Below are 20,671 nucleotides of genomic sequence, written 5' to 3'. Positions count from 1 at the left end.
ATATTCATTAATGTTATCAAAGAATACAACCAAAAAAAAAAACTTTCAAAATAGCAGAGATCTTTATTTTGCTGTTACTAGTCTTATGATGGCTATATTTCACAATTACAGGTTTAACAACTGGAACTGGTAAATTTGGCCAGTTTAAGCTTGATCATTTACATTTATTCATTTAGCTGACGCTTTTCTCCAAAGCGACTTATAATGTTAAGGTTACAGTTTACTCCTTACTTGTCCATATTCACATTTCATATTTGTGAATAAAAATCTGAAACATTCTGTATTTGGCTTTGTTAACCATGAGGAGATATTTTGGAGTTCTTTCCCCACCAAATTAAATCTCATCTACGACCTTAAGAAAGGAAGTTCATGCATTAATTTTGGCTGACACCAAATTGGCACATTTTGTAAACTGTTGCTAGTTTTATATTCATCATAATGCACAGTCTGCCATAGACTTAAATCTAAACGGGTGCATATTACCTGAATTTGTTCAATTAAACATCACCTACTGCACTGTAAATGGTGCGCAGAAGTTAATTGAAAACATTAACACTGAAAAGTGTGAGTCTGTATCTGTGGCCTTTGCAGCATCATTTATATGCTGTGTTTCACCTGACTCTGAAGTGTGGTGGTAATCCCTTTCGCCTCAGGCCAGGGTTGTTTTACCACTATCCAGTGTCTCCGTTTTCACTTGGTCCTTCTCCAACTCATCTGACTTCTGCTGTGACAGATGCGAGTCTGGCTCTGTTAAACAAAGCAAAAAAATGCTTCATTTAAATAATTTTTTTTCACTCACAGAAAAGAAGGTTTTCATTTGTTATGTACACGTAAAGCTATAAAACAAAGTGAAATGTTGGTAGTGGATTCATGTTAATTAGATAATGTACCGACAATCTGTCATTCACACTTGGAATGAGAGCTTTGAATATTAACTCATTAATAAATGCTACTCTAATTACAAAAATGGCCATTAGAGAATGAGATTACTTGTCCCTTTCTTATTACTGCTGAAAGTATCCTATAAATATGTACTAAAGAAAATTAGAATAAAATAAGACAACTGCCGACAAACTGAATATAAGAAGCATAGTCTGAATTCTTACAAGTACTTATTTCATTGATTCACAGATGAAAATTGTTTTCTCTGTACCCAAGGCCTTCTTTTTGCAATTTTCAATAATGCCACAAAAATAAAAGTTGTCCTTGGGTTTACTGTTCTGCTTTCTCTATTAAATTACTGAAAGAGCTAACACTGCCTTAAGCAAGAACCATGCAACATAACTCTTTATATTATAGTGTAATTTCAGTTGGTTCACATTAAAGATTTAGTTCTTAATTGTCATGAAAGAATACTATATTTAAATTATTTATCTGACACTGCAACTGTGTTATGCAACAGCACATTGTTTAAGGAGAATTTGACAGTAATATTTACATTTTACTGTTACATTATGGTTATGCCAACTAATGTGCATCAAGAGAACAAATTCTTAAACTATGTATAAGGTAATCATCATACCGTAATTACATGGAGAGCCATCTTAACAATACGTTATTTTAATCACTTAATAATTAAACATATACCTGACTTGCACTTTTTTTTTATAAATACAGATTCACATACTCAACTGCTAAGATGCTTTTAAGGAGACAAGAATATTTCAGAATTGATTATATAACCAAAGAAGAATACTGTCTCAAAAGCAATACGACTACAAAAAATGAACAGGAGGAGCAAAGTGTCAGTAGTGTGTATGAAGTGGGGCAATGCGTGAGGTATGGAGACCATTAATCTGTCCGTGTCAGCTGGTGAGATTTTTTTTCCCCCATAATGGAATGTCTCAGGAATTCGATCACCTACTAGAATAAAATTCCACTACTCAAAAAGAGGAATTCCTTATTAACTGACGTTCATTTAAAAAAGGCTGCATACTACTTTACACTTCAGTTCGTTCAAAAAAAAAGAAAACATTTGTTGTCTCCATTCTGCCATGTGATTATAACTGCCATCCTACCACTATTCGCAAAACATAACGTCAACATCACAACTAAGGATGATGATGTTAGCAATAATGGTAAGACTACATAGCTCTAATAGCAGCATGGCACCAATACCTGAACCGCTCTGATGCTCCTTTCCTAGCACAAATACCCTTCTAATTGCTCCCATATGAAACGCCTGCTTGGCATTAGCTTGACGATCAGTGGTCTTGGCACACCTGTCGAAAAGACCTTCATGTCATACACAGGTCTCTGCTCTGTGTCACACCACTGTACTGTCTCTCTCTGTGCTGCACTAGGCAGCCCGGAGAGAGTAGAAAAGCAGAAATTCTCTAATCAGTGTATGCGATGGAGTGAGGCCCATTCCGGAGCCTAGCGGCTCAGGCTCCCCACTAGGCAATCACTCTGTTTGGAAAATAAACGGAATGACTGACAAAATACACCAAATTAAGTGTTTCCTCTCCTCAAAAATGGTACTTCCTAATTGCCAGCCCTTAAAAATACATTGTATTGGTTAATGGAAATGCAGCTGCTCCTTGGCAAAAGAGGAGAAGTAGGAGTGACAAATGACCCAAAAAAAAAAGAACCAAGACTCTGTGGTCCCATCCTCCTGGTCTGGATTGACAAAATGTTTATGGCTTGTCAATCAACACCACCTATTGCTCCCATCTGCAACACAGTGAGAATCAAGAATTGAACGTATAATTTATTCAGTTTCACCCCAGGCACTTAAGTGCTCAGTCACTAGAATGTGTGTGGCTCACAAGACACTCAGAACTGTGGTCACGCAAGCACACACTATAGGGAATAGTGGGTTTTTTTTTTTTTATAAAAAAAAAAAAAGAAAAAAAAAACTTATTACAGTCCTCTGCTAATATATCGATACATTCAGCATTACAGTTTTATGTTTTCCTTACAATCAAATAATTGCAGTGATAAAACAGCGAACTGAACAGTGGAACTTAGGAATATAATATAAACTACATATATGTTATACTACATGTGTATATTATAAAATAAGTAAAATATAAAAACGTTATGTTGAATTAAGCTCTAAACTAAAAGGAAACGCTCCAACAAGATCGCCTGCCAGCTGCCAGCCTAGTGGATGAGGAAGTATGCCTTCCACTGAATGTTAATGTCCATCTGCACAAAGGTCTTTCTCTCTCGGACTCACAGAAGAGTTGCATCTCACTGACCCTTCGTCTTCATCAGTCATTGTCAAGTTAATTTTGAATGAACCCCATCTTGCAGCACTATGATAAAATAGTGTCAAATAAAAGTTTAGGCCTGTACACAATTAGTGACTTCCGAGTTCTTAGTCCATGGAAATCCCTCCTCTTTTACCAGCCTCTGTCCACAAGGCCATTGTAGAAGCCAAATTGGCTGTAAAATGAAGTTAGTTAGAGAAGAAAGACTGAACTTCAATGGGTCTTCCTACATTGTCATGTTAAGGCTTCCCTTTTTTTCAGCCAAGCAAGAGGAAGGCCATGGTTTTTGGAAACGACCTTGGAAAAGAAGGACAAATAATACGATACACAATGTACCACTACCCCTACAACTTCTTTTTTTTAACATCGTCTGATTTCCAGCACATGTCTTCACTGGGACACCATTCTACAAAATCTCTACACAAGACTGGTTACATGGCATGTAAAGAGAATTGAATTTCCTTCATGATTTTCTAGGATTTAACCTCTTGCCCTTAATGGAGCCCGGGCTGGAAATTGCACCTTCACTGCAACAAATGAAGCACAAAGCTTTAATTAGCACCCCTCACAATGCCACCCTGAGTCAGTTCCTCCACCCAGCCCTTCTGCTCACCTTTGGCTGGAAACAAAGTTATCACGCAATTTATGCAGGCGAAACCAAAAACCAAGCAGCCAACTCATGCAGACAGTGTGGCATTGTGTGGACACGGGCTGATCCTGAATCCAATTCCTCTGTAACAAACTCCCGGAAGAACGGCTTAACCCCTGGCTGACAGGAGAAGTATTTTAAACCATTTTAAACCACCAATGATACCCCTCCGCTCCCAGTGTGCTAAGCGGATACTAAGTTCTAAAGATGCAATAACAGATGGGGGATATTCCTAGACAGCAGATGGGAAGTGTCACCTGGCCAAATACCATGCTTCCATTCAGACAACAACAGTGTACTCCACGTGCCCTGTACCAGGCAGCCACTCCATTGTGGGAAACATCATCTAACTTAATTTTCACAGTATCAACACAGTCTGGGCACGAAGTGCAGCATGGTAGTCAGGGAGTCTCAATTGGGAGGTGGAGAGTATGGGGATGGGGGAAGGGAGCAGAGGCTTGGAAGGTATGTAGGGGCACTGTCAAAATGTTTCCACTGAGTGCTTAGGACGTAAAGGTCACTGCTAAAAGATCTTGGTTCACCGAGCACTGCCTGCAGGTGGCTTACCAGTGCTCCTTGTCACTGATACAAAATTATGAATTAATTCTGATCTTGATCCTGATTTAACTATACATATAACATGTATGGTATGCTGGGAATAGTGCTTATATCTGGAGAGTTCACACATTCTGTGAACCACTTTCAAAGCTAGGTGCACGGAGGATCAGTGTAGTTAAAAAAAAAAAAAAAAAAAAAAAAAAAAGAGTCATCTCTTTAGGATACAATGGCAGTGTAACTCGTTGAAACAGTCTACTGAAAACACTATTCCTTACAGTTCTGGACATTCTTCGGGTAGGTTTAAACTGGCGAAACAAATCAACACATCAGAGGTGAACGTGTTAAAATCATTTAAAAAACCGAGCTGGAGTTCAACGGAACTGTGGAAGTTATTTGGTCAAAATAGTTGCATCCTTACTTACTGCTATGTCCAGCACCTTCCCGAAACAGCTCTTTTGTCACTCAAGTGTACCCCACAATATCATGGCAAACAAGAAAGAAAATAACAGTAAGAAAAGGAAACCCATTGTTGTAAATCTGAACACTGAGCAAGTTGCGTTGGATAAAAATGTCCCTATTGCAACTAAATAACATGTTGTTGCGCTGTGACAGGGTGAAGAGGAAGTTAAAAACCATCTGAGCTAAAATGTAAAACACTTCCAAAGAAGAGCATTCCAGACAACTCGGTTCAACAGGTAAGTTTTACCAGATGTAGGAAGTGGTAGAGGTTAGATTTAGATCGATAATCCTGACTCATCTGCATTCGTTCCACGCCATGAAAGGGCTCCTACAGGTGTGCTTTCATTCACTACTGAGAGAACAAAAAGAATTTATTCTGTATTAACATATCTTAGGAACACTGAATCCACATTAACAAAAAGCCATTTTAAAGCAATTTTTCTTAAAAGGATCAAAACATTTACATATCCCTGGAAATAAGGCCTTAATCCACACGTCGCTTAGACTACAAACTCACACTCTACTTGCGTTTCACACAAACACCCACGTTTGACACCCCAAGGCCTCCACATTTGTGCTCTGGATGACCGTTCTTCCCCTGTATGGCATTGTTAATGGGCTATGGTATTTCCTGGTAAACATGTTGCTAGAAATGGAAGGGCTCTGAATGAGAATCACATATGAGAATGAGAATATTATGCATTGTCAGGATAGCACTTTGTGGTAAAAGGTACAAGTACATATTTTCAAAATATTAAAATATATTTTGTGCCATCATTTTATATTTTTTGAGAAACAGAAGCTTACATCTGCTGAACATACACAAATATTTGTTACATTTCGAACTCATGAACAAAAGGTGCAAGAGCAGCCTTGTGCACATAGCTAAAACAACCTTGCAGACACAGTTATAATCTTGTCATCAGCAGAGCAAGGGTAAATTCAAATAGGTAAAACATCATGTGCTCATGAACCATTATGCCAACAGGATCTTAATTTACACACATAATAAATGAATGATTGTCAGTAATTAAATTACGATGGGCTGTTGCAAATTGCAACAAAGAGCAGGATGTCTCCATTGCAGAATATTTTACTTTGATGAATGAGGGATAAAAAAAAACTGTTGCCAATGGCACATGAAGCCCTCAATTGCCCGATAGCTGCATGTGTAGTTTGAGAGTTTGTTGGTTTTTTATTTGCTTTACTAGTCAAGTGAAATGTTTTCTGCAAAGGGGGTGGGGGTGGGGATCCCCAAATTTTGTAACCCACAGCAGGTGGCAGTAATGCTCCTTAATTAGGTGCCTTTTTGGGTCAGTTCTGCATAAGGTGTAATATTCCATAGCAAAAGAAATAAAGCTGTTAAAAGCAGTTTATATAAAAGCTTATATAACCATCCATCCATCTGTCCATCCATCCATCCAAGTCGCTGGAGCAACGAAAGGAAAAGAATTCCATCTAATTCTAATTCCATCCATCCATCCATCCGTCCATCCGTCCATCCATCCATCCATCCATCCGTCCATCCATCCATCCGTCCAACCGTCCGGAACTACAAATTGCCAAGCCACACAAGCCATTTCTGGGTGAGACTACTGAGCATTCTCTTCCTTTCACTGCTCCAGCGACATTACTGGTCAGCCAGGCGCCTATAGGGCAGCAGGTGGAGCTGGGTGAATAATGCTCTCCTCCAAGTGTATCACATCGCCCAGTGAAGCCTGCAGCCCAAAGAGAGAAAGTAACTGGGCGGCCCACAGCCTGTACACTGGATGAGGAGTATGTTTGCATTCGACCATCCAAAGAAGGCAAGAAGTTCCTGAAGAGGCATAAGAGCTTGGTATTTGATTAATACTGAAGTGGGAAAAAATGGATAAAATCCCAAAGAACAAAATAAGGAAAGCTAATTTTTTAAAAATAGTTCAATTAAATTTTGTCTGTGATAAATATTTTAGTATTTTATAAGAATATACTGTATAAAATAGGAAACAAGCTTTAATCATAAAGCAGCAAATAACCCTAACCCTCAGAACAATTAGTATGAAAGTACAGTTTTTTTTTTTTTTTTTTAAAGCACATGGTCAATTATGGTTCTGGAGTCTTCAAGCTTTTAGAGTAATTTTTTTCACACTGGAAATAGAAGAAACATCTTAAGCAACAATTTTAAAAAAAGCAACAAGGATGAGTAAAAACCAGCACACTGTGAGGACTAAAGGTAATTAGCTCTCCTTTTGTAGAATCCATTATTACTTTTTCCTAAACAGAGTGATACCATATGAACCTGATCATGGGTACTCACGGGTCTGTACTTTGGTTTCGACTATGCAACGTCGTCTGTGTAGTGCCTTTTCCAGTTCTGTCTGTGTGGGCCCTGCACGTTCTTGCTCTCTAGATTGCATGGGCAACCCCCGCCTGAAAGTATCCTGCATAAATTGCACATGGGTGCAACAAGACTTTACTTTCCTACAACAGCATATTATCATCTCATAACTGTCCTCAGCTGCTCTATGTCTGATAGCCTTGTGTAGTCAAACTGAAGCAAAAATATTTCTGGCTTGTTAAATGAATAGATGAGTAGACACTGAAAGCTCACCAGTATTCCTTTCAGCTCCTGAACGGCAGAATCAGGAGGCATCTTCCCATCCTATAAAACAGATTTAACATATATTACATCCTAGATATTATATCTTAGATATATACACTATGATCCACAATATATGTCTGTGGGCACTGTGGGATCCCTGCATTTAGCACTGGATCAATGCTTACTCTACACACACCTTCCCTGAGTCATTGGTACAGTAAGTAGGTTACATTTCTATTCAGTGCAGCCAAACTTATCTAATTACTTTGGTTTCTGCTGTTACTCAAATGTATTCAAAGTAGGATTAAACATGAGACAGCCACAGAGCCGTGCACTGAGGAAGGGCAGGACTGGTGGGCAGACCTGTGGCAGGGTAGTGCTCTTTGAAGGCTGCCGGACAGGTCGCAGATTGACCCCTTTTTTGATCCGCTGCATCATCTCATCCACTGCCTGCTGCCGGATGTCTGATACTTTCTTCTCTCCTAAGTCAGGTAAAGAAGAGAGCAAGTCACTAAATCCAACATCAACAACAATGCCATTATTGCTGCAATACACACACACAGACACTGTCAAACCGCTTGTTCCAAGTGGGGTCGCAGTGAGCCAGAGCCTAACCCGGCAACGGAGGGCGCAAGGCTGGAGGGGGAGGGCACACACCCAGGACGGGACGTCAGTCCTTCACTTCACAAGGCACCCCAAGCGGGACTCAAACTCACCAGAGAGCAGGCCTCGGCCAAACCCGCTGCGCCACCACGCCCCCCCTTCCAATATACAAAAGTTTCCAATTTAAGAAGCCAGGTGAGGTGGCTGCAAATTCAAATGATCACTCAGAGTGAGAACACACTCTGGTCCCAATGACCAACTTATGGTACCTGCACTAAAAAAATAAAATTTACAGCCACTGCAACACTAAGATTTTTAAAATATACTAAAAAAAAAAAAGCCCATAGAAAAGACTACTTAAAAACTATATCAAGAATTACATAAACATCAAGCCAAGGCTCAGTCATTACTGACTCATGTGTGCAAAATGAGCGCTGGCTTTGTTGAGGAAGTGTGTTATTGAAAGTCATTACCAGGCTCTGTCCCTGAGGAGTCCTGGACAACGAGAGGAATGTCCTCACTTGTCTGCTTCTTTTTACGAAGAATGGACAGAAGGGAGCTTTAAAAAAAAGCAAAAGAGACAAGGTTAACTGGAAAGGTGGGCCCAGCTTTTGAGCAAGTTGATCACAAGGGAGTACAACATGTTGGTAAGTGGTCCCCTTAAACAAAAGCCCACCTGAGAGGGTTGGTTGATGGAGGTGCTGGTGGTGGAGGTGGGGGTGGGGGAGGAGGTGGAGGTGGAGGAGGACCAGGAATAGGGTTAACTGCTGATTGTAGCTTCTTTTGGAGCTCCTCCACTGCAAAATGAAGAATTATAACAGCAGCAAATGAAAGATGATTTCTCATCATACTTAGTGTCCCATACCTATATACTTGTGCCACAATGTTCGGTGAGCATATCTATCAATTAGTTCAATCAGTACATTTCTTTACGTTTCTGAATTAAAGCAAGAGATCATCCCCAGGCCCCCCACCTCTGAACCGCAGATCCTTGACCTGCACCTCTGACTTCATGCATCTTTCTTCCATCCCCCTCTTCTCTTCCTCCAACAGCTGCATCTGCCGCCTCAAAGACAAGACTTCCTTCTGGAGCTCCGAGCCCTGAAGCTGTTCTTGGATCGCTTTCATCTGACCAAACAACACACACACACACAAAAATACAGAAGCAGTTCTCACTGGCCAACATAAGGCACACACACGAAAACATGGTCCTCGGCGACCGAAACATGGGACACCTACAAGTAATATACTGCAGACCTGACATATGAACAATGGCATCGACATACACACCAAACAATACAGTGTTCAGTACAGCAGAACATTAAATTGTCAAAAAAATAATTCAATAAACATTTTTTCGGCACCACAACTTCATTAAAACTGACACATAACACTGAAAATGAGAAACACTTCAAGTGTAATGTGAAGATTTTGACTATTTTAATCTAAACGTAAACTGTCGGAAAATATTATGTTAAAAGAAGTTATGGTAATGAGTCTGATTGCTTTTCTGCGTGAGCAGGAAGTGTGTATAACAGGAGTACAAACAAAAAAGCTCACAGGGTGATAATTGCCACTAAGTAGCTTCGGAAGGATGCCAGTCTGGTATCTTCTCACCTCAAATAATGCGTTAATTGTTCTTTAAATGGAGGGCAGGACTCGGCTCATTCTCCAGGCTAGGAAGGATCGACGATCCCACTTTCTTACAATTGATTAAAATCAATTTAAAAAGCAGCTAAACGCCTGAAGGACCAACACAGCCGAATGACTCTATTCCTATAAACGCTGCCCAGGACTATCCAAAAGATCACTGATGCAGTTTTTGCTGAGAAGAGCACTCAACTAAAAATAGCTTGAATGAACAACTGATTTCTATTGTTTCAGATATTTACATAAAGAAAGCTCATGCTACAGGACAATCCTTTTCTACTGCGTATGGAGTTACCATCAATTATTTTTTGTTCTTCAGTGTGAAAAGAAAATGTATGCATCTCTGAGGAAAAGTTGGTATGCCTTTTGCAATTACCCAAAATTTGTTTTTTTTTTTCCCCCCAAGAAAGACTGAAAACGTGACATGAACTTCGTCAAAATCTCGGTAATAAAGTCTTTCCAGGAGTTATAGCTCTTTATTTGTTATTCAGCTTCAGATAACATTTTAGTACCCATTTTTTCAGAAATCCAAATAATTCCAAAGGGTTCTCAAACTTTCTCAGAACTATACAAATGGGAAAAGCGAGGTGGAATGGCTTTATTGATTCATATGCAATATGCGAAATAACGTTATCACCGCCACACTGAACATCAATGATGATCACTGAAGTATTACCAGTATGACCATGTTTAGAGTACTAATGTACTTGTGTCCTTTAGCTGCATGAGTCTCACTTGAATCATCTCACTGTAAATGGCAATTAATTATTAGAAATTATTAAAACCTTTGTTGTTCATGCTATTTTGCATGGAAAAAATAAAACTGACTTTATTTTCTATAATGTGACACTAGAATGTTTTATAAATAATTTGTTGGATAGCTGACAGTTTTATGCCAACTTATAGAGTTTCACTCATTCATACATCAGAGTATGACATTTTGCTTTTACAAAACAAGGAGTTTTTGTAAAAGCAAAGCACAAAAACGCCATTTCCTACATATTAAAATCCCAGAGATAACAGCGCATACACAATTAGAGAAAACGTATAGTATCACCTGTTTCTGATGATCCAGATTCTGTACCTCCAGGGCTCGGCTAAGCTTAGACACCTGGTCCAGGGCCTCTTGCAGAGCCTGACTGGGTGATACACTCTTCAGCAGGATCTGGCTCTGTCTATTCAGCTTCTTTTGCTCCACTAGCAGCTGCAGTACATGCATCATAATGATGAGAACAATGTAGTTTGGTGAGAACAAAATGGGGTCTAGAGCAGTCCATGAGTTGTCTCCTCTTGAACTGGACATTTTTCCAGTCTCATAATAAATGGTTTCATAATAAATGCACTTGTTTTCATTGAGTTGTACATCAATTTGGAGAAAAGCATCTGCTAAATGTATAAATGTCAATGGTCTCCTATTAAACCTACTGCATCAGGAACCTATGTGTACTGATAATATAGTCAAAAGAGCGGAAGAATTGTTATCCTCCACCTCTCCCATGTCATACCCTTTCACACAGAAAGTGAGCAGCTTTAAATGTGGCTTAGAGGATTAACAAAGTGCTGATCACATGTAATATTCCTGCTTTAACAAGCACCACAAGTAGTCTTACAGTTATACAAAGTGTGGTGACAGAACTTCTACAGCACATGATAACAGAATGTCAGTAGTGGGACAGACTGTTCCTCCCAGGCCCTCCCAACTGGTACAAGTATTGGAATTATGTCAAAAAGTATATACTCTGGGGCACATGCAAAGGCAACGGTAGTGTCCTCTGGAGGAGGCTGCTTTGGATAAAATGGGTTCAGCTCAGTGCACAACACTGCAGCAATAATTTTAAAAACATGTTGGTGAAATCTGAATATTTTGTGGAAATTGCTCGAAAAACTACCTCCCGTGCAAAGTTCTCAGCCTCCTTCCTTAGGTCCTTCTCCAGTTCCAGGCTCCCCTGCATCACCTCATACTCCTCTACTGCCAGCAGAGACACTGTCGGATGAAAGGGAAGTAACTTAGGGGAGGAAGCACTCCAGGGGGACAACACAATTTGTATTATTCCCATGTGAATCATGACAGGGGCAGGCAGTATGTTATCTGAATCAATAACATGGAGGCATGAATGTGGTGAACAAATTTTGAATGTGATTTTCAAGGAGGCCAGGTCAAATAAAGCACACCAGCAAGGTCATTCCTTTCCCGATGTGGGTTAGCTGAACAATATTCTCTGTAGACTTAGTGAGGGGAGTTTTTTAAATTCATTTATATTAACCTACTTTGGCCTTTGGGTCACAAATAGATTTAAACCAGGGTCACACATCACAGGGGATGGGCTAGAAATTCTGAGGACATGATTAAAAAAGTGAGAGTCTTTCCAATGTCAAATAAATATAAAATACATGAACAAAACATTAGGTGCAACTAGACTTCAAAAACAGGTAAATTTATAGCCTTTACATCCATGTGTTACAACCACACTTATTGTGTGTCAATGCTGTCATGTGCAGTGATAAAAAAAAGATTAAGAATTTTAAAATAGTTATTCCACATAAAAGCTAAGCTACATCAGTTACCCTTCAGAGAATTGTAAATAACCGTGTTACCAGCTGCACAGCAGAAGTAGCCTGCTGCATTTGAACCACTTGTCCTTCCCTTTATGTTTTTGCATGGAGAATTTTTAATTCCCTAATCCTATATGCTTCTGGTATTTGTAGCATTCCTGGGACCAGCATGACATGAAGGCAAGTAGGGCAAGTAATATACACCCATTCCTCACTTAACAGGGTTAATTCTGTGAAATCAACCTGACCGTTGAATTCCCATTGTGGCATGATGGAATTACCATTATTTGTTATGGGGAGAAAAATTTGGTTTCTGGGTGAAAAACATGACACCCAAAAGTCATTTAAAAAGCAAAATGAATGGTATTGTTATGTAAATAACACCCCCAATCTATTTCATAACATTAGTTACAAAATTATTATTTCAAGCTTCAATGTCATTCATTCATTACCAATAACTACCTGTCCAGCACAGATTTGCAGTCTCATAGCCTACCTCTCAAGCACTGGGTGTGAAACACCTTACATGGTGCATTGGATGGAGACATTTTGATAATTTGGCTCACAAATGTTTATGATACAAAAGAAATAAAGTTTTCAAGAACACTGTCTATGTCACTCTGCAAAGCACACAGACACTCAGCTGTTGTAGATACTGTTTAGTGTCACAAACAAGTGTTTGATGTTAAGATGATCTTCATCAGATTGCAAAATTGAAGTTTTATTTATGCTAGTGTAAGGGTATTCATGTTAAGTCAGTTTATATAAGCGTGGAGCATGTGTGCATGGCCATGTGCACGGCAGCATAAAGCTATGAGGAAAGAGGGACAATGTGCTCATCCCCACATATTTAAACCTTCCCAGACAGTAGCAGAGCACACGACCCTAATAAGGAGACCAGAGAGCACATCCCTGTCAGAGAATATTCACTTCCCAGACCTTCCCAGTGCCAAGTTCTGCATTGTTATCCCTTACCGGTTACCATTTCTGTAAATAGTGCAAATAAAACAAAAGTTTGAAATGAACCTTAAGTCACCCCTCAGTAAGACTTCACCAAAAAAGCTGTGTGTCACTAGGATTTAAGTAATTTTGTTAATAGTTACATGTTTGTATCTTATTTTTATAATGACTGAAAGGACCGAGTTATGCATTTCACCTTCTGCTGTAGTACCCTAGAGCAAGGTTTTTACTGTCAATTCATACCGCAAAAATACAGGCTCCATAAATTGGAAGATAACTGTAAGTAGTTTAACACTATAAAGTGCTTTGGAGAAGCAGTGCACTTTAGAAAAGTCAACTAAATGAATTAATAATACATATAAATATGTTCTTTCTTGTTGTGATATTAGATGAACCTTAAATGATGGATGTGATTGGTTGAAATGTGACACTATTCTCCCATGTTGCCTTATGCTTTTGCCTTAAGCATAATGGAGTTTCTATATGCAGTTAAATAAACTTACTGTATTCTGAAATTTTCTTAAATGTTCCTGTTACTATTCATTTCACGTTTATTTTGTTGGGGTTACACTGAATGACTGCTCTCAACCAATAACCTGGGATGGGAGTTGTGTTGTATAACCGGGAATGGGAGTTACACAGGGATGTAGTCAACCTCACACAATTGTACTACCTCTTCCATCTTCTTCACGATTATACAACTTAATTTAAGAATAGCTTTGTCACCAAATATGGTACTTGAATTTAGTAAAACCTTTATGACTACCATGTTACTCGGAAACAGCCAAACTAGCAGCTTTGCTATTCTTGACAACAGGGTTGTAAACACTGAATTAGAACATATACTGCATCTGTGTATGTGGAGGACAAAATACAAGTGCCAGGTTACTGTACATGTAGAACAATTAAATACACAGGAAGAACAGGACAGAACTAAGTGACGGCACAACATTTTGTAGATACATAGAACAATTGTGCCTCTTTAAGATCTATTCTTCTTTAACATTTCCATTTTGTTAGCTGGGAGTAATTACCATACACCTTCATACTTCTGAGTGGCACAGCGTTGACCTCTGTGGAGGGTTACTCATTCAATGCACGGCTGGATTGTTCTCTAAGATGTGGACTTTTCACTCTGTCACCTTGTATCTTGAGAATGTTCAATAATGCATGTATAATAATAGGGAGAGGGGCAGTGTCATGCAGAACATGGATTGCCATGGTGCTGAAACCCAAAAAAGCAATTTTCGCTGTCACAATAAAAATGCATTTCAAAAGCCATCCTTTGGCAAAATAATGAATATGAATTTGCAATTTGGCATTAGTGCCAGAGACACGCATCTGGTTTAGACCTGGTCCATACTGGAAGCGTTCAAGCTTCCTACTTCTCTTGACTCGTGCTGTTGAAAATGGAACACCATTCAAGGCTGGTGAACAGAAAGACCTGTGGACGGAGATACTTTAATTGCACCATGGAGCACCATGCCAGGGCATCAACATGTCCTCCTGATCTCTCGGATGGTGCGAGGAGGAAGCAAATTGCAACAGTTAAGACAGACTCTGACCTCTGTTGTATTTTGCCAATAGCTCCTTTTGTTGAATCGTCTTGGCAATCAAAACGGTATTATCATGTTTTTCTTTCAGCAGCTGAAAGAGAAAGAGGGTATTATATTTTGTTTTTAATTGGTTCATTACCAGGACTCCAGTGTCTGCATTGTATCCTTGGCAGATGGATATCAATTTGTTCTAAGCCATTCACTACTAAAACAAATGAAAATTAAATAACTATGGCTCAACATGCAATTTAAAACTATAAACAAACAAAACACAGCAGTTTCAGTGGATGAAAAGACCATTAAGGTGTTTCTAATTTTATCATCTTTTACAGAAGTTTATAAAGCAATTGGACAAAACATTGCACATATGCATATCCCTTCTCATAAAAAGTTCTATGCATTAAATTTTGTACTTGCTATGATTTACAATGACAAAATACCTTATTTAAAGTGTACAGAGCATGGACACCACTATCTATGATACACTGAAACAGATGGACAAAGATGGAATATGGTGGTCCAAATTCTGAACAGTCTGGTAGAGGCATCGCCACTCACCTCCTCTCTAGCCTCCCGCAGTCTTTCTCTGGTTTCTTCAAGGTCAATGGCCACTTGTGCCTTTGCCTCCAACATCAATGTCAGCTTGTTCCTGAGTTCTATCCACATGTATCCATCAACCACAGAAATGACATATAGAAAGAATCAAATCCATTAGTAGGAAAGAAGACACAAAACAAAAAGTCAACCTTGTGGATTGAAAGGGACTGTGTTTCAACAGAAACTGATACATTCACGTACAAACATGGACCAGCAAGAAATGCTGGTGGGTTGGAGTATGCACTTGGAGTGGTTTGTTCCAGTACAATGAGATAAGCCAAGCGTGAAACAACACTAGTTCTAACAAGCTTGGCAGGCTGCACTGAGACTTCAAGGACTTGTTGCTAGTCTTACTTCACCTTTAAATGACTGAAGATAAAGGCTAAAGGCAATATTCACCTGTGATGATCTTATGGCAGTGGCCAGAGGAACATGGCACATCGTCTTGGCCACCCTCAGGCTGCCTGCCAGAGTCCTCCTCCTCATCGTCCTTCAGACTGATCTTGGCAATGACATCTGGCTCAAGGTGAGCCAAGAGCTGCATGCTCTTCCTCTTTAAGGAGCGGTTTTGTCGATTCAGCTAGGGGATTGCATCAAGACACCGGAAACTGGGATTCATTACAGAGCTCTTTTACCCCTGAGAGCATATTTACTGCTGGGCCCCTTTGTAGAATATGCCCAGTAAAGTTGAGGTTATACACACACTAATTTATGGAAGATTTCTAAAAGGTTGTTTTGACATCTAATTTCTTCACGCTACAAAAAATGTCATCTAGTGAAAACGAATTAGATTTCTGTACAGTGCAAAGCAATTCAGCAGAATATATTCTTTGCAAAATTCCTGTCAAATGCTCTAGCAAAATACATTCTAGAAATATATATGGAGCAATACGTGTTGAACATAGTCACATCTATCACGTTTGTGAAGGTCAAGAAGAAACAACATGCAATGAATTGCACTGAGTGAAAAAAATTAAATCAACTGATAAGTGACTGGAAGTGTCTCTCACCTTGCGCACTTCTGTCAACCAGACAACAAGGCAATCGCAACAAGCATTGCAATGCTAGTCTACCGAATTAAACTGTGGATCAACCCAATGTACTTCAACTGAATGGTGACTGAGAGCACATGGCCACAAGACACTTCCTAGAAGCAGCAGCAGCAATAATTAGGCAGAAAAAACCATAAGTCTTCATCTGGGGGACAGTGCAAATGTGCTTTTCCACATAATTATGGTACTTTGGGCAAAATGTATCTATTTTTAATACCATCTGCAAAAGGCAATTTACATGTGTATCTACCTGTATATTCCTGTCTTTTTCAAGGCAAGATATGCAATTTGATCTGCTTGAAATGCACAGTCCCCTGTAGCAAATCAATGAAAGATGGCTTCCTTATTGCCAATTTAAGGTGGCCATATATATATTAATTAAGGACACCATTAAGTAGGGACTAATACAGTCGATTGCTGGTGATGTGAATTAAGCATATTTCTTGATGTCACTTTGGCAGTATAGGAACAAAATGTGCTTTGAAAAAGCAGCTTATAAAAGAAGCATTTATTAATGACATCCAGTCTGGCAAATTGCAGCCACCCATTTTCTGATGAAGCCTTCCAGAATGCATTTCATATGCAATCAACAATAAATAATACAGAGATAAAAAACACTCTTTAATAATAATCTACTATTGATGAGACAAAATATACAAAATTACACACTCAGAGAAATCAGCAGCGAGCAGGCAAGCAACTCTGTGTTCCAGAGGTCACCATTATAAAGTCAAGGCCTTCATCTTCTTTTATCAAACATCAACACAAAATGTCATGTTTTGGATTACGCTTTGATTTGACTTGTGGGAACGGGGCCTTCTATTACCACTTTTTAATTCAGACGCTACAGAGTTTAAAAAATTGATTACAATTTTCAGTGTCCTTGGCACTGGCTGCAAAATTACCAGCATTGAATTGGCAGCACTAAATTAATAAGACATGAAGGTCATCTTCCATCTTATTTCTCTTGCTTATTTTTTTACTCTACCAAAATATTTCCGATTTATTTAAATGTAAATTAGCAATAAACCTATACTATTATTTAGAAAAAAAAACACTCAAGATTTGACAGAAGAAGAATAAATAGTTTGAAAATATTTGTATAGATCTACATGTTACTTTGCCCCGCTTAGTCATCCATCAAATCCAATTTCAGGTCAGCCAACTGTCTGAACCAGCTTGTAAGAAAAGGTCTTAACAAAAGCTGCAAGGCTAGTAAGACAATGAAACAAAGTGAAATTTTAAATGTATTTTTCAGTAATACAGTCCAGCTCAGTTTCAGTGTACTGTATCTGCATTAAATAGTGGACCTGGTGGTGGTAAAGCCAATGTCCACAATAAGCTGAAGCCATCCACCAGAAGCAGATAAACATCGTGTACCGATATGATACCTATGCATGGTGATTTTATGTGATAATCAGATGAAACACATAAAAAACAAATACATTTCAGTATGTTCAGAGATTACACACCTTTAAGAACAAAGCAAAACAGTTTTTGGTGGAAAACAGAAGTTTTCACAATGCTGGATAAATGGAAAACAGTACAGACTTTGGTTTCCCGTTCCTCAGAATTTGTTTGTGCTAGTATATGATTCTACAGTATTTCAGAGGAGGAATGGGTAGAAAGGGTAAAGTGGCTAGAAAAATAGAACAAATTTGTAATAAAAATGGATGTTAACACATTAAAAACACCTGTAAAGACAAACACTATTACTTTTTAAACCATAATATGTTCTAATCTAGTGCAGTCTGAAGTGTGGGCATGATTCTCTAAAATAAATGCCTGGAATTTATTTGAACTTCTTTGTGACTGTACGTGAAGACTTTAAGTTCTATGAAACATGATGGATAGTGTACAGAGGTAGTTCTAAGTACCAAAAATGTGATACAGACACCTGGCATTTTACTGTCAGATAACAACTGGATGCAGAAACACAGGTTATTTTCACCAAACAGAAGGCAGAGATTTTAGACAACAGAAGAGTGAAGAAAGTGCAGTTAAAAAGAGATAAACCAAAAAATGTTTTTACTTCGAAACCTGAATATTCGTAACATGACAAACCAGAGTAAATCTTAAAAATATCTGCAGTAGATGCTGACATATTTACAGCATTTTACCTCAGTGCACTTGGGATTTAAACATCAGAGTGAGTAGCTCCAACAGAAACAATTGTGCATCACAGTTAACACTGCAATCTCCGAGTGGTAGTCAAATTGTCCTGTGTCATGTGGATCCACTGGAGCTATTATAATAGGAAATATTATAGCATGAATTTTTCAAAGGAAAAACTGTTCTATCATAAAATCACTGAAGTTCATAAAATATCAACAAAGCAATGGAAAAAGTAATGTGGTCTAATGAGTCATCTTTGACCCTATTTCCTACATTTACATTTGGAGAAAGCCAAAAGATGCCTTTAACCAACAATGTCTATTGCCAACTATTACAGCAGGTAGCTGGTAGTGCAGAGGTTAGAGCTGGTACCTTTGGATCTAAAGGTTTCAGATTCAAATCCCCCTCCACCTGTAGTACCCTTGAGCAAGGTACTTACACTAAATTGCTCCAGTAATATTGTCCAGCTGTATAAAGGAGTAAATAGTTGCGGAACCCATAACACTAAGTTGCTTTGGAGAAAAGCATCAGGTAAACGTAAGACATGGTGCAAGATTTGCAATGGTATCAGCAGGTATCTTCTGGGAGTCATTAGGTCACATGATCACTCTGCTTGGTTGTATAACGGCCAAGGAACGCGTGGCCAATTTACAGGGCCAGATGTGCCATAAGGTGCAAACAGTATAAACTCAATGTTCCAGTGTTCAATACACACTGCTAAACAAATCTGAGTAGCTTCACAGACACAGAATATAGTCAAACACTTTCCATTGCCTCCTCAATCACGAGAACTAAACATCATAGAACTTAAACTTTCCAATATTTGGGCTTGTTTTTACTGTAATGCATGACAAGGCATCTCCTTATGCATCTGATCTTGATGGACCAAGTGACAGTTAAGTTGTATAAAATCTGTATGTTGTAGAGTCTACTTACTTCTCAGCTTTGCTGTGGTGCTGCATCATAGCTACATCACTGTAAGATCAGTCATGCAAAGTGTATTTCTGAAAGGTTTCTCCCCCCTTCCTACTAACTATAATCTTACTCCACTGAGGACAAAAAGGAATGGATGCTGTACAAGCCTGCTTTGTTGTTGTCCTTCAGACGCATTGGAGGTCCATAGTTAAAGGTGTTAACTGCAGTGGCCTAACCTTCAGAGCAACATCACCTTGTACTCTAGAGCTCAGTGATTTTCAGCTGTGCCACTATCATTTCATAGACTGACCGGGAATTAAAAATGACTTCTACATGTGTAATCAAAAAGCAATGTGCAGTCAAGATAAACAGTGACCAGAGTGGACATCATTTTAATGAAGCCCAACAGAGGACTACAATACAGGAACGGACTCTAAATGAAGACTACTCTTTAAAGAACATGCTCTGTATTGCCAAAATTGAAGAAGATAACCAATTAGTGAGATTAAAGTACCAAATAACATTGACGAGTTAACAACAGCTTTTCGGCCATAAGTAACTTGTATAATTATTTAAAGTAAAAATGTATCAGTTTATTTAGTTGTTGCTTCTCTCCAAAGCAAGTTACAATGTTAAGCTACTTTCAGTGTTTTACCAATTTCCACAGCAGGATCATTTTTACTTTAGCAAATTCTGGTTAAGTACCTTCACAAGGGTGCTACAGCAGGAGGTGGGATTCAAAGCTGGATATGTTCAAGTGCAAGGCAGCAGCTGTACCCAGTATGGTGTCTGGTATCCACTAAAACTACTGGAACTTAATACTGAAAGAGGGTGCAGGGAACATAATACTACTACTAAAAATTCATAACGCAATATGAGAATAAAATGTAGCAAGAACAACAACATATTTTGACTACATACTGAATTCACAGTTAAAACTAAGTAAGATTATTTAAAGCTAAAAATAGCACAAAATCATAAAAATAGGCCCATGGCTTAGAGTCTCATTTCTACTGGCTCACATCAAATAACTATTTTGAATTACAGGCTATTATAATACCAGAAATATCTATAAACCTAATCTATACTTAATTAGCAACATTGTTTAATACATGAATAAATGTAAATAGTTGTTTACCTGTAATTTTCTCTTAAATCCAAATATACTCAATGGCCACTTTATTAGGAACACCTGTACACCTACTTGT

General features: G+C 38.6%; 1 protein-coding gene across 1 annotated transcript in view; it reads right to left on the bottom strand.

Moving 5' to 3' along the window:
- Window positions 1–60: 60 nt before the first annotated feature.
- The window catches only part of shtn1 (shootin 1), a 34,975-nt gene continuing 14,364 nt past the window's right edge, over window positions 61–20,671 (bottom strand). Inside the window, exons 5-16 of the mRNA XM_018725105.2 lie at window positions 15,781–15,961; window positions 15,343–15,440; window positions 14,794–14,875; window positions 11,605–11,699; window positions 10,773–10,919; window positions 9,040–9,193; window positions 8,742–8,862; window positions 8,539–8,624; window positions 7,826–7,944; window positions 7,472–7,522; window positions 7,178–7,301; window positions 61–747 (exon numbers count right to left, since the gene is read on the bottom strand). Coding sequence (XP_018580621.2) covers window positions 650–747; window positions 7,178–7,301; window positions 7,472–7,522; window positions 7,826–7,944; window positions 8,539–8,624; window positions 8,742–8,862; window positions 9,040–9,193; window positions 10,773–10,919; window positions 11,605–11,699; window positions 14,794–14,875; window positions 15,343–15,440; window positions 15,781–15,961 — 1,356 coding nt within the window. The 3' untranslated portion in view covers window positions 61–649. The remainder of the gene's footprint in view (window positions 748–7,177; window positions 7,302–7,471; window positions 7,523–7,825; window positions 7,945–8,538; window positions 8,625–8,741; window positions 8,863–9,039; window positions 9,194–10,772; window positions 10,920–11,604; window positions 11,700–14,793; window positions 14,876–15,342; window positions 15,441–15,780; window positions 15,962–20,671) is intronic.

This window comes from Scleropages formosus, chromosome 8, assembly GCF_900964775.1.
Source record: "Scleropages formosus chromosome 8, fSclFor1.1, whole genome shotgun sequence".
Classification (NCBI taxonomy): domain Eukaryota; kingdom Metazoa; phylum Chordata; class Actinopteri; order Osteoglossiformes; family Osteoglossidae; genus Scleropages; species Scleropages formosus.
The sequence above is the reverse complement of the archived record's forward strand: the minus strand, read 5'-3'. Positions and strand labels throughout refer to the sequence as shown.